Source organism: Triticum aestivum, chromosome 3D (genome assembly GCF_018294505.1).
Source record: "Triticum aestivum cultivar Chinese Spring chromosome 3D, IWGSC CS RefSeq v2.1, whole genome shotgun sequence".
NCBI classification, from domain to species: domain Eukaryota; kingdom Viridiplantae; phylum Streptophyta; class Magnoliopsida; order Poales; family Poaceae; genus Triticum; species Triticum aestivum.
In genome coordinates, this window is record NC_057802.1 from 618,650,669 (window position 1) to 618,664,315 (window position 13,647).

The window sequence follows — 13,647 nt, forward strand, 5'->3', positions numbered from 1 at the left end:
AGATGCTGCTGCTGCTGCTGCTCCTCAACCCCAACAAGCTAGCACTGGAGATGATGCTGCTGCTGCTCCTCAACCCCAACAAGCCAGCACTGGAGATGCTGCTGCTGCTGCTCCTCAACCCCAAGCTGCTGCACCGGTTTATGTGGCGAAAACAGGGGCGGCGGCGAGCACTACTGGTGCGTCTGTCGTAGATGGCACTAAAAATTCAGATCATGGGCATGACAAGATTTCGCGGCCGGGTTCGCTGGCACGGCTTCGCCACATCTCTTCTGACGTTGATGATTCTGAGGAGCAAAAGGAGAAGGGCGAGAAGGGGTGTGTTGACAGCGACATGAAGAAACTGCAAGAGCGGCTCATGGATGGCCTGGAAGACAAGGAGAAGGTCCTGCTATCAGAGTACACCTCGCTCCTGGAGGACTACAAGGACACCAAAAGGAAGCTGCTGGATGTGGAGAAGAAGAACCAGGAGTGCCTCAACGAGATCAGGTCGCTGCGCAATCTTATCGGAGAGAAGGAGAAGGAGAAGGAGAAGGAGAGGGAGAGGGGCAGCATCAGAGGAGGACACAGGAGGACACCCAGCCTTAGCCATCAGAGGAAGCAGAGCCTTTCTTCCATCTCTAAGCTCATCAGGATGGGCTCAAACATGCAAGACGACCCTCCTGCTGCTGACCTTGACGACATGAGGCTGCCGGCGATCGCCGAGGTGGAGAACCCGTCGCCACTGGAGGAGAAGTTCAGGCGCGACATTGACACGCTGCTGGAGGAGAACCTCGAGTTCTGGATGAAGTTCAGCTCCTCCATGGGCCGGGTGCAGGAGTTCCAGAACAAGTACGACGACCTCAGGAGGGTGGCGGCGGACGGCGCCGACGGCGAGAAGAAGCTCCGGGCGCTCAAGACGGAGCTGCAGGTGTGGTCGGAGCAGAACGCGATGCTGCGGGGCGAGCTGCAGTGCAGGTTCGCGTCGCTGTGCGACATCCAGGAGGAGATCTCGACGGCGCTGGAGATGGACACGGAGCAGGCGGAGCAGGCCGAGGAGGGCGCGCCGCGCTTCACCTCCTACAGCGCCGGCAAGTTCCAGGGGGAGGTGCTCAACATGCAGCAGGAGAACAACCGGGTCTCCGACGAGCTGCAGAGCGGCCTCGACCACGTCAAGACGATCCAGTTTGCCATCGAGAAGAAGCTCAACGAGGGCGTCAAGCTCTCCTCCTCCTCGCCGGCGGAGGAGGGGGAGGAGGAGGTGGTTGGGCCGGACGGGGTCCTGGCGCGGGTGCCGACCAAGGCCAAGGTGCCGCTGCAGTGCTTCCTGTTCCCGACCAAGCCCAAGAAGCCGTCGCTGTTCGCGCGCGTCACGCCGGCCGTGCTCCACAAGCAGCAGTTAGACATGAAGTTAGACATGAAGTTAGACATGAAGTTCCTCCCCAAGATGCCAAAGTAGCCACCCACAGAAGCAGCAGCAGCAGGGATATGTCATTTAGCTTAATTAAACTAACTAGCAGATGGGATACATTTTTTTGATGAAATTAATGCTTCAAGCTATGTATGATTGAACCAAACTATTCTTGCTTTGTTTTCTAGGGCATTGTAATTTGTTGTAACCTCTGAGATCAATGGAAGAAAGACAAATCATTTCCCCTTTTTCATGTTCATCTGTCAGGAAACAAACCTACTTGCTGTAGTTTCCTCCAGGAAATTGAGTGATGTGCTTATCTAGGTTATTTCGATACGACAAATTTTTACTTGATAGCAACTTCATATATTTTGTTTTCTAGGGCAATGTGACCTCTGAGATCAATGTAAAGGCACATCATGTTTTCCCATTCCATTTTCATCTGTCAGGACACCTAGTTGTAATTTCCTTGATAGCAAGTACAATTTCTTGGATCATTTTAGTGTTGTTTGATCTTAGAACATTTACTTGATACTCCCTCTGTAAACTAATATACGAACGCTTTTATATTAGTTTATGGAGGGAGTACATTTTAGTGTAGTGTAAGCTTGAGAATTTTACTTGGTACTCCCTCTGTAAACTTCATAAGAATTTTTAGATCACTAAAGTAGTGATCTAAAAGGACATAAAAAAGTTTACAGAGGAAGTACATTTTAGTGTTGTGTGATCTTTACATTACTTGATGATACATGGTGTTGTGTAATCTCAGACAAATTTTCTTCATGTATAGTGCTGTGTGTTCTTGACAAATTTATTTGATACATAGTGTTGTAATTTTCTCCGGATGAAAAAATTGCTTGATAGCAACTCCATAGATGTAGTATGCAAGGTATAGAACGCGAACTTAAGAAGCAGAGATTGCTTGTACAAATTTATATATAGTAGAAGACCAAATTGTGACATAAACAAGACCTCTGTGCAGATCATCATCTTTTAACAAATTACATAAACAGGAATAAGGGTTACATGATCTTTTAACAAATAAAATAAGAGTTACATGATCTTTTAACATAGTGTTGTAATTTTCTCCAGATGAAAATGATCCACCGCCACCAAAACCGGAGTGTCTCTCACTGTGCTGCTATTTGGCATAAATACTAGAGTTTCATTCTAGAGTGAATGGCAACCAGACCGCACACTATATTTGGCATAAATAAACAACATAGTTTAACAACAAATTTATCCTACAGTGACAGCATCTACTCCCTCCGTTCCGAATTAGTTGTCTTAGATTTGTCTAGATACGGATGTATCTAGACTCATTTTAGTGCTAGATACATCCGTATCTAGACAAATCGAAGACAAGTAATTCGGAACGGAGGGAGTAGTTACATGCCTTTGAAAATTGGAACATCCCCATGACTCAACTCCAAGCATAGGAACCTTCCTCCTTTCTTTACAACTCTGAAACCCACAAATCCATGAGAAACTAATTAGATGTGAAGAACATAAAACAGTCGGATTTCAGAAACCATACAACAAGTCCTACCAGCAAGAAATCTCCTGGAGAACAACTATTAATCCAAACATGCTTGCAAAGTTTGAAAAATCAAAATCTTATATAGATATCTGAACAGATGAAGGCATCGAATTTGCAGCATGTAAGATTAAAAATGAGACTTGAGGAGCGATTCAGGAGATTTAAAATGAGACTGATTCAGTTGGTTTAGGTTTTTTACATGAACCGCATGTAAGCTTATGACACAGCTTGCTCAATGTATCATTTCTGATCCCGAATGCAATAGTATAGCCATCCATAGACATGTCTTCAAAACTCAACAGCTTCTGCATCTCCCTGTACCCAACAAAGGCACTGCTCTCCAGTGTAGCCTGAAATAATAAAAGAATGAACTGGTGAACAGAATACAACATCTGATAGAAAAAGTTTCATGAATAATGAGATGTTTTTCGGCAGCACGCTTCTTTCCGACACTGCGTAAATGTGAGTGTCTTCTTCCATGTCAGTAAGAGTACCCTGTCCCTGTGTAGCCCTGTGGTTCACACTCTTAATTCTTTCCACAACACGTAATGCAAAGTACGTTACTTCAAAAGAATTGACAATGGTTTAATACAGCACAGTAACCTTTCATAAGAAAGTCATCCATAAATAATAATAAAATGCAGCAGAAACAAAAAGACAAGGTGTAAGCTGTACAGTTAAGGTAGAACAAGGTTTGCAATAAACATCATTCAATCTTCAGAACAAAGAATAGGTGCTAAGTTAATGCCTCAGTGGATGGATACATGTGTTCCTCTGCTTGCGATTTTGCAGAGGCAATGGGCACTGGGTCTTGCATTTCCACATTGAGGCGGAGTCTTACAACATAAATTTAAATGCAGAGAACAAAGCAGGAACTACAAAGACGGGTTTATGCAAGAGAAAGGAAAGACACTGACACAATATTTGAGTAATAATATGTACTCCCTCCATCCGGAAATACTTGTCGGAGAAATGGATGTATCTAAACGTATTTTATTTCTAGATACATCTATTTTTATGCATTTCTACGACAAGTATTTCCGGACGGAGGGAGTATAAAGTTTATCAACGAAAGCTTAGGACAGCTCGAGCAAGAAAAGTAGAAAAGAAGTCATGATACAATCCACCAGGCCAGTCATCGGTCAGCATATCATCTGATAAGTACGTAGTACTCATGTTACATCTATTTTGTCACAACAACACAGCTTATTCCTTTAAATTTGCCGGTGACTGTCAAAGTTTTTTATCCTAATTGATGCTCTATCTGATAAGTAGTACTCATATTACATCTATTTTGTGCCTGTCCCGCCGGCCACATCGAGGAAAAGGATTCAGCTTTGAGATGAGCCTGGAAAAGAAATCACAGGAATCTGGTGAGGAAGCCGCCATGAATGCGGGGGGAGGTGGGAAATAAATCCCCCACCCCCGGAGGCGAGTCGACCCACTCGAAGCAAAAATTCCCCACTCTCCCCGACCCATCGCATCCCAATCTAGAGTGCGGCGGCGACACCCTAGGCGACCATGGCCGACTGGAGGATGAAGATGGAGTGGGCGATGGTGGAGCTCGCGAGCGGAGACGAAGCGAAGTTGGAGAGGGCGAGGGAGGTGATCTCCTGGTTCGCCAGCAGGAAGGAGATGCGGCGCACGACGAAGCACGTCTTCAGGAATCTGACGGTGGAGGAAGACGAGCAGCTCACTCCGAATGGGATGACCACTCCGACTGGTGCTCCGGTGAGCTCGCTGGCAGCTCTGGTTTGGGCTATGGAGGAGACAGAAGGCAACAACCAGGCGCAGAAGAGGAAGTGGTGGGCGTTCAGATCCCGACGCCGCTTCCCCACCGGCTCAGAGGAGTTTGTGATGGGGGCGGTGATGGCCATCCCCACGCCTGGGACTCGCTGGGTGCCCATCCGGATCGATGACAGCGAGGCGGAATCGGAGGAGGAGCAGACAGATCTGGGAGAGGGGTCAAGTCAGATGGTGGAGAAGAAGGGGGGAGAGAAGAAGATGAAGGAGAAGAGCTACGCCCTGCGCAGATCCCCTCGCTTCCTGCGCCGCTCACCACGTCTGCAGGAGGCGGCCAAGTCCGCGGCGGAGGGCTAGGCTTCTCCCCTGCCGGCAACCGCTTTTGGTTGCTGGCTGGGGAGGAGTCTGGTGAGGAGGACGACGACTCATCAGACCCCCAAGGTGAGAAAAATATGGTTCAGAAATATTTGTTTAATAATTGCCAAAGCAAAATGGCTTATTGTCATAGTAAAGGCAGTAAAAAAAGTATAAAAAATGAAAACTAAAGTTGATGAAATAGAAAATGCTGCTAAAATGATAAGATCAAAAACAGGATAATTGAGGAAAAAATAGAAATATATATAGATAGTGATAAAAAGCAGTTATGGGACATGGATGGTGCTTTGGTGATGGGAAAAATGAAACAAAAAAGAGAGATACCAGATTTTTGGTCTGAGGTAGGATTAGAGGAAGAGATTCTGGTCGTATCTAACTGTGAGATTAATGCTGCTATTGGCAGTAGAATCACAAAAAAAAGACAGCAAAGTGGGAATATTGATATGGACATACAGTTGGAAAACTGGGCCTTGGATCTGAGCCTTATTAGAGGACAGCCCGGCCCAGAGCAAGAGGACACGGGAAGTGAGAAGACGCTTTCTGAGTCCTTTACCTACCTCAACCTTGAGCCTTATATAAAAGGCAGGGAGGGGGGAGAGATAGGGTTAGGGTTTTCCAGCCCGCCGCAAAGAGAAGAGGGAGAGGAGATGGATAGATTTGGAGGAAGGTTCGATGGAGGAAGAGGGAGATTCAACAGAGGTGAAAGAGATGGGTGGCAGTACAGAAGGAAAGAGGAGGGAGAGAACCACCACAGAAATCTGACGCCATGGGAGGGCAGGAGAGAGTTTGCTAGAGGAAGAGAGATTGGAAGAAATCAAGAGAGACAGGAGAATAGGTAGGACATAGTCGCCGGAGGAGGGGGTGAAGATGAAGAAGCAGCAAAAAACAAGGTCAAAGACAAGGATGAAGGGCCTGGAGCTGAGCAGGGGGGAACCTCTGGACCCCTGGAAAGAAGTGGGCAAGATCTACTACAACAGCAACATGTACTGCTCAATGCTCTGTTAGCACAAATTTCACAAGGCAAGATTCTCTCTGGTAGTGAGGCAAACACTAGAGGTGGAGCTAGTACTGGACAGAGTCATGGGGGGAGTGATTCCAGGAGCAGTGGAACAAGCAAGGGGATGACAGACCCCAAGAATTTAGGGAAGCAAGGGAGAGAGGCTCTGATGATTCACAACATTGGAGGAAATCAAGGACAGAGAGGATTGGATGCTGGAGATGGAGATCAATATACCAATAGGAACTCACATGATGGAGGGAGATCAGGATTTGGGGGGCAGAACAATATGTTTTGCAACAAATGCAAAGAAGTGAATCACTTGACCAAAGATTGCCCCCTTGGTCATTGTGTGATATGTGGGAAGAAAAATCATGTTACTGATGAGTGTAACTGGCTGAAGCAAATCAAGCCAGTGCCCAAGTTTGTTGGATATGCTGCCAGGGGACTTGGTGTGTTGCTGGTTCAGAGTACAAAAGAAGTCCTGGAAATGGAAAACCCAAACCCAATGGCTATAATCTCAGTGGTGTCAGGAGTGATCAATGAAACTCAATTGGTGGACAGATTACATTACATGTTCAATTGGAATTGGCAGTGGAGGTGCAAGAAGCATGGGGAAAATGCTTTTTTGGTTAGGTTCCCAAACAAATGAAGACTGGTGGAACTGAGCAAATGCAATGATTTTACTTTGTTAGGTTCAGGTGCTGTGATTAATGTGAAGTGGTGGAGCTTTGACTCACAAGCAGTGGGTAAATTGCATACTATCTGGGCCTTATTTGGAAAGGTACCTGAATGCTTTAGGCATTTTTTTGGTATGTGTGAGGTGGCTGCAACACTGGGTCCAGTTCTGGAAATTGACATGAACACCATTGCCAAGGAGAAGATTAGAGCCAAGGTTGGAATAAGAGATTATGAAAAAATTCCAGCCTACACTGAAGTCACAGATAAGGACCTGATGATATACAAGATTGTCCCTGAACTAGAAAGTGTTGTTGAGATGGGATGGTATGGAGAACATAAGAGACAGGAGAGTGAGGGAGCAGAGGCAGAACACAGTGAGGGAGTCATGAGGAAAAGGCACAAAGGAGAAGATGATAACGTGATAGGGAATAAAGAGATGATATCTTTGGGTAGTTTGGGACTAGCACAATTTGAGGAGCTGAAGAAGAAAAATGTGGAAATAATGAGAATCCAAAAGGAACAAGCTATAGAGATGGAGGCAAGGAAAAAAGTGGAGACTAGTATGGAAATGATCATGAAGAAGGTGACAGATCTAGAGGAAGACAAGGCAAGACAAAAAGCTCTCAGAATGAAGGAAGAAAAGAAGATCATGGAATTGGAACAAGAGAAGAAAGTACTCATGGAAATGATCAATAAACAGCAAGGTGTGATTGATAGATGTGTGGATAAAATTGAGATGTGGGAAACAAGAGAGAAAGAATTGGAGGAGATAACTGATACTGATCTGAGAAACATGGACACTGACAAAAAGGAAGAAAATCACAATAATTACAATGAGGCAGTGGACTACAATGCTAGTCAAGAATCTGTCTCCTTTGCTACTAAGGTAGGAGTGAAAACTGGAGAAAATGAGGCAGAAAACAGTGAGACAGAGGAGGAACAACTTAGAAGGTGTGGGAGGTTGGCTGGCAAGCAGGATTCTAAAATTGAAGATCTGGCCAAGGAGAGAGCGGCTGCCAAAGATAATTATGGTAAGATTCAGAACTTGAACTGTCAAGACATTTCTTTGTTAGATATGGCAGATAAAATTGGGATTGATTTAGGCTATTCTATTAATATGATTGAATCTAATCTGGACATCATATCTAGAATGGAACAATGTAGAAAAGATTTCTATATGCAGCATATCTGTAAAACAAAAAATGAGGAAGGTCAACATGATGAACCTAACCTCATAGATATAGGCGATGTGGAGCTCAAGGAAATCTGTTTTTGAGGATGACCACTCTGATACTGAATTAGAGATAGATCACTTCAATCACCTTAAAAGTTTTTTTACAAAAACAAAAAAGACCAGCTTGAACTCACCCGGGTTCTCCTGTGGGAAGACAACTAGTGTACTTGGGAGAAAGAAAAAGAAAATACAAAAATAAGGATAGTATGATAGGAATGTTCTGGAATGTTAGGGGGATTGGGAAAGACAATAAAAAGAATTTCATTAGGGAATGCATCATCAATAGGAAACTGGATTTTATTGGGATCCAGGAAACCATTAAAGATGTCTTTTCCAAAAGTGAACTGCACAACTTGTGTGGGGGGAGAAATTTTGAATGGAGATGGTCCCAACCAAGGGGGGAAATCTGGAGGGATCCTAGTGGGCATTAATTGTGACAATTTTGAGATTAACAGTGTAGAAATTGGGATTTATTTTATAAGAATCTTGCTTTATGACCAAAAAAAAAACAAATTTGAATGGAATCTCATTGTGGTATACGGTGATGCACAGCCATCTGGTAAAAATGCCTATCTGGCAGAAATGTCCAGACTGTATCATGACAACTCCTGTGTACCACTGATGATAGGGGGGATTTTAATATCATTAGGAATAGTACTAAAAAAACAAACCCACTGGTAATGACCACTGGAGTTTTGTATTCAATGCTATTATTGAACAAGCTGGTTTGAGAGAATTACCTTTGGGGGGGGGATATACGTGGGCTAATAATCAAGAAAATACTACATATGAAAAATTGGATAGAGTGCTTATATGTCCTGATTGGGAAGAACACTACCCTCTAACTACAGTTCAAGCGTTAGAAAGGGAGTTATCTGATCACACCACTGATAGTGGACTCTGGGGAGAAAAAGAATAACAATAAAATGTTTAGATTTGAAAATGCTTGGATGCTCAAAGAGGGATTCAGAGAGTTTGTATAAAGTGTGGAATGTGCAAATAGCTGGAGAGATCTTGGAGAGATGGCAAAAGAAATTGAGGATATTTAGACAAAAGGTGAGAGGATGGATTTTAAACTCTGATGCCATGGATAGGAAGATTAAAAAAGATATTATGAGCAAGCTGGATGAGATAGATAAAAGAATAGAGATAATGGGCATATCAGCAGCTGACAGAAATGAACAAAAAGAATTAAGGATTCAGTTGGGAAGACTGATGAAACAAGAAGAAATAAAGTGGTTGCAGAGGTACAAAGACAAAAAAAATAAAAGATGGTGATAATAATACTAGATATTACCATGCCAAAGTGAATGGGAGGAGGAGAAAAAATAGAATTTTTTTCTTTATGTCAGGAAGAGGCAGTGATTGAGGGGGAGGAAGAGTTGATTAAATATATTACTAATTTTTACAAAGAATTATTTGGCCAACTTGAAATATCTACAGTGAACCTGAATATACAAGAGGCTCCTGGCATAACAGAAGAACAAGCTAGAACTTTGATTGAACCTTTCAGTATGCAAGAATTATATGAGGTGGTGTTCAATATGGAGAAAAATAAAAGCCCTGGACCTGATGGACTGCCAATTGAATTCTATCAAGAATTTTGGGATTTGGTTAAGTGGGATTTAAAAGATCTACTAGATGAATTTCACACTGGCAAACTAGAAATTTCTAGACTTAACTATGAGATTATTACCCTGGTGCCAAAAATCAAGGATGCTAGACAAATCCAAAAGTTTAGACCTATATGCCTGCTTAATGTGAGTTTCAAAATCATTACTAAAGTGTTGATGATTAGATTGAGTAAAGTGATTAGACCAATCATTTCACCCAATCAAACAGCCTTTATAAGAGGAAGAGATATTATGGAGGGAGTGGTGGTGCTACATGAAGCACTAAACACTATACATAAAAACATAGAGTGCTCTTCTGTTCAAAGTTAATTTTGAAAAAGCATATGATAAGATCAAGTGGCCTTTTGTGTATAAAATGCTGAAACTTAAGAATTTCCCTGATAAATGGTGTGACATGGTGATGCATACTATGGTAGGAGGACATGTAGGAGTGAAGGTAAATGATGAAATAGGACCATACTTCAAAACTTTTAAAGGGTTGAGACAAGGAGATTCCTTGTCACCATTGCTTTTTGACATTGCTGTTGATGCATTAGCTATTATCTTGGATAATGCAATGAGAGAGGGTTTTGTGAAAGGGGTATTGTCAGAACTAAATGGATGTGAAGTGAATATGCTTCAGTATGCAAACGATACAATTTTTTTGCTGCAAGATGATGAAAACAGTGCAAAAAATTTAAAATTCATACTAACTGCTTTTGAACAGATGTCAGGATTGACCATAAACTTTCATAAGAGTGAGATCTTTTTGTTTGGAGAAGCAGTTGATAAAACCAACTTATACCAAGAGATTTTCACATGTGAAGTGGGGAAAATACCTATCAAATATTTAGGATTGCCAGTAGCTGATGTTAGGCTGGGGAATAAATTTTGGAAGGGAGTCACTGAGAAAATTGAAAAAAGATGTGCATGCTGGCCGGGAAGACTTCTCAATATGGCTGGGAGAGTAACCCTAGTGCAAGGTTGTTTGACAAATATCCCTCTATTCATGATGTCATTTTACCCTCTCCCTGTAGGAGTGAGGAAAAAAGATGATTTCTTTAGAGCTAGATTGGTTTGGCAGGAAGATGAAAATAAAAAGAAATATCATCTAGTCAAATGGAAAACATGCTGTTTGCCAAAAGATTTAGGGGGGCTTGGAATCATTAACCCGGAAATAATGAACAAAGACCTTTTAGTGAATCAGGAACGTGGGTGAATATTCTGAAGGCCAAATATATACAAAATAAATGTTTATCTGGTTGGGAAAAAGCCAGGGGATTCTCAATTTTGGAGCAGTTTGATGGATATCAAAAAACTATATTTTCAACATGTCAAAAAAAAGATTGGGGATGGGAATGAGACTAGATTTTGGGAAGACTGGTGGGTTGGATCTAGACCTCTGAAAGACATTTATCCTAGGCTATATAACATCAGCTTTGACCACAACATCTCAGTGGCAGAAGCTGTGAACAAGGGGTGGCAGGGATTTAGTTTCAGGAGAGACTTTAGTGCTTAAACAAAGAATCTTTGGGATAGCTTAAAACAAAGATGTGAGGAGGTTAGGATGCATGGGGGAGTAGATCAACCCATGTGGATGCTAACTAAAAATAGGAAATTCTCAGTAAAATCCCTATACTCTTTTTTGATTAATGATGGAGTGGGATTTCCACAGAAATTCTCGTGGAAAACAAAAGTGCCATCAAAAATCAAAATGTTTCTTTGGCTTGTGACCAGGAGAAGCATTTTGACAAAAGATAATCTGCTTAGGAAAGGATGGAAAGGTGCAAAAGAATGTGTGTACTGTGGAAAAGAAGAAACTATTGACCACTTATTTTTTGATTGCTCTGCAGCTAGATTGGTCTGGAGCCTAATCAAATGTGTCTTTGATCTTAGGCGATCCCCCACTAATCTAAATGATTTCTTGGGAGGATGGTTAAAATCCTTTAAGAAACCAGAGAAACAAATGGTGTTAGTGGGGAGTGCAGCTGTTTTTTGGGCTTTGTGGAAATGCAGAAATGATATAATCTTCAGATAAAAAATACATGATCCTATGACTTTCATTCGACTGATGTGTAATTGGATTGTGGATTGGTCGATTTTGCAGAAAAAAAAAGCCGGAGGAAAGACTAATGCAGCTGGGAGCAAAATTAATCAAGCAGGTGGCAAGTGAGATTTACAAAGCAACGCAAGGGTGGAGGCCTGGTGTTCGTCGTCTGGAGGCTTGATCAACGTGAAGACCGGCTCTTCCTTCCTCTCTGTGTGGGCTTGTAATCTGAAACTTGCTTAAATAAGTAGGTGGATGATGATGGTTGTATGCGATGCAGTTCTATCCTTGTGTCTGATGCAGGGGTAGTATGTAGGCTCTGATCTAGGTTCCGTGCTTGATGAGATGTATGACTTTTGAACCAGGGTCCAGTTCGCTTTTGGGTTTCCTTAATGAAATTGGAGGGAAACCTCTTTTATATAAAAAAAAACATGAATCTGGTGAGTGGAGGAAGGCCGCCGCTGGGAGGAGGTGGCGGCGGCGGAGGCTGGAGGATGCCAGCCTTGCTCGTGGCGGCCGCTCGCAGAAATGGGGAAGGAATTGCACTAATGGTTCAGTTTACATGCAATATTCTTACCTAGTCATAGACTAAAAACTTGGATTAACATATCTGCTAGGCCATCTACTATATAGTTTTTGCAATTGACAAAATTTAATTCAAGAAAAGATTTGTTACCAAATACAACCAAAATTCAGTACAAATCATATTTATTTTTAATGGTATATATGCATTACAACTGTTTAACAAAACTCGCTATAACTAGGATTTTGGCAACTTTGTTAAGTGGTTGTTGGCGCCGCTTCTTTTCTCCCTCGAGCTGCCTCACAAAACTCTTGTGGTTTCTATCTATCTTCTTCTCTCAAGAACACAAGAACACACACACGGAGGTCAGAGGCACACACACACGCACACACACCTCACCGTGGAGACACTAGCTTTGCTTTCTACTCCTGGTGAGACACACATACACTACATTGTTTCATCTGTCCTCGCAGCCTCCGTTTCCATTAATATGCAACATACATATATATACATCAGGGGCAAGCACTCAAGCCCCACAACTCACGCCACTACACCGGCCACTAACCCACAACTCACGCCTAACTTCAAGCTTAAATTAGAATTCATGCATGCAAAATAACATCTCTGTGCAACATGTACGTACTATTTCTGATACCATGTTCTGAAGTGTACTAAATTAGAAATGGACAATGCCTGCACATGTATTGGTTAGGGGGTTCAAGGATGCTTGAACTATGGAAGAATTGAAGCTAGGCAGGGGGCCATAGCCCCCACCACCATAGTAGCTGAGTTTTTTTACGGTACATCACACTACTTCTGTAACCGAGTAGTATTGCATCATCTCAGCAGTTGATTAGCGGCGTAGTTTTGCAATTTTTTATTCCTAAATTGTAAAATCCTTCGCGTCGACCATCCTCTCAGGCCTTGTCGTTGCCATCGCCGGTCGTGAACGGCAACGGCAAACATCCAATAATCGACGAGAGCTGGCCTCCGTCCCCTTCAAGTGGGAGCTCTAAGTGTCCGCCCGAGCGTCGAATCAACCAGCAGGCCACGAAAACGCCGGTACAGCATCCTGATCAGTCGCGCTGTAGCTCCCTGCGAGGTGCCCCTGCTGTTGTGTCTGTGTAGCTTGTGTGCAGCGGCCGCTGCTGCCGGCTTGATCGTCGGAAAATAATGAGTTTGATCACGTATGTACGTACTGGTGCATCCAAACATGGTCAATCAATCAATCTGTTCACGTCGGAAAACAAGTCGTTTCCAAAGATTCCACTATGGACTAACATACGGAGTAAAATGAGTGAATCTACACTCTAAAATATGTCTATATACATCCGCCTGTAGTTCATAGTGGAATCTTTAAAAAGACTTCGAAAACACTAACGCCCACACGTGTGGGCGTTAGCCAACTCAACCACACGCCTTCGTCGCCGTTCAACAGTTTCTGCACGAATCTTAGCACGTTTTGGCTGATTTTGTGTGCCACGTAGGACAAGTCGCGTGTGTGGTG

The 13,647-nt window shown here is 43.0% G+C and overlaps 1 protein-coding gene across 1 annotated transcript in view; it reads left to right on the top strand.

Annotated features, from left to right (window-relative positions):
• LOC123081056 (protein NETWORKED 2A) overlaps positions 1-1,640 on the top strand; it is a gene marked incomplete in the record, with an annotated part of 4,563 nt that extends 2,923 nt beyond the window's left edge. Inside the window, 1 exon segment of the mRNA XM_044504022.1 lies at positions 1-1,640. Coding sequence (XP_044359957.1) covers positions 1-1,435 — 1,435 coding nt within the window.
• Between the last annotated feature and the right edge of the window lie 12,007 nt (positions 1,641-13,647).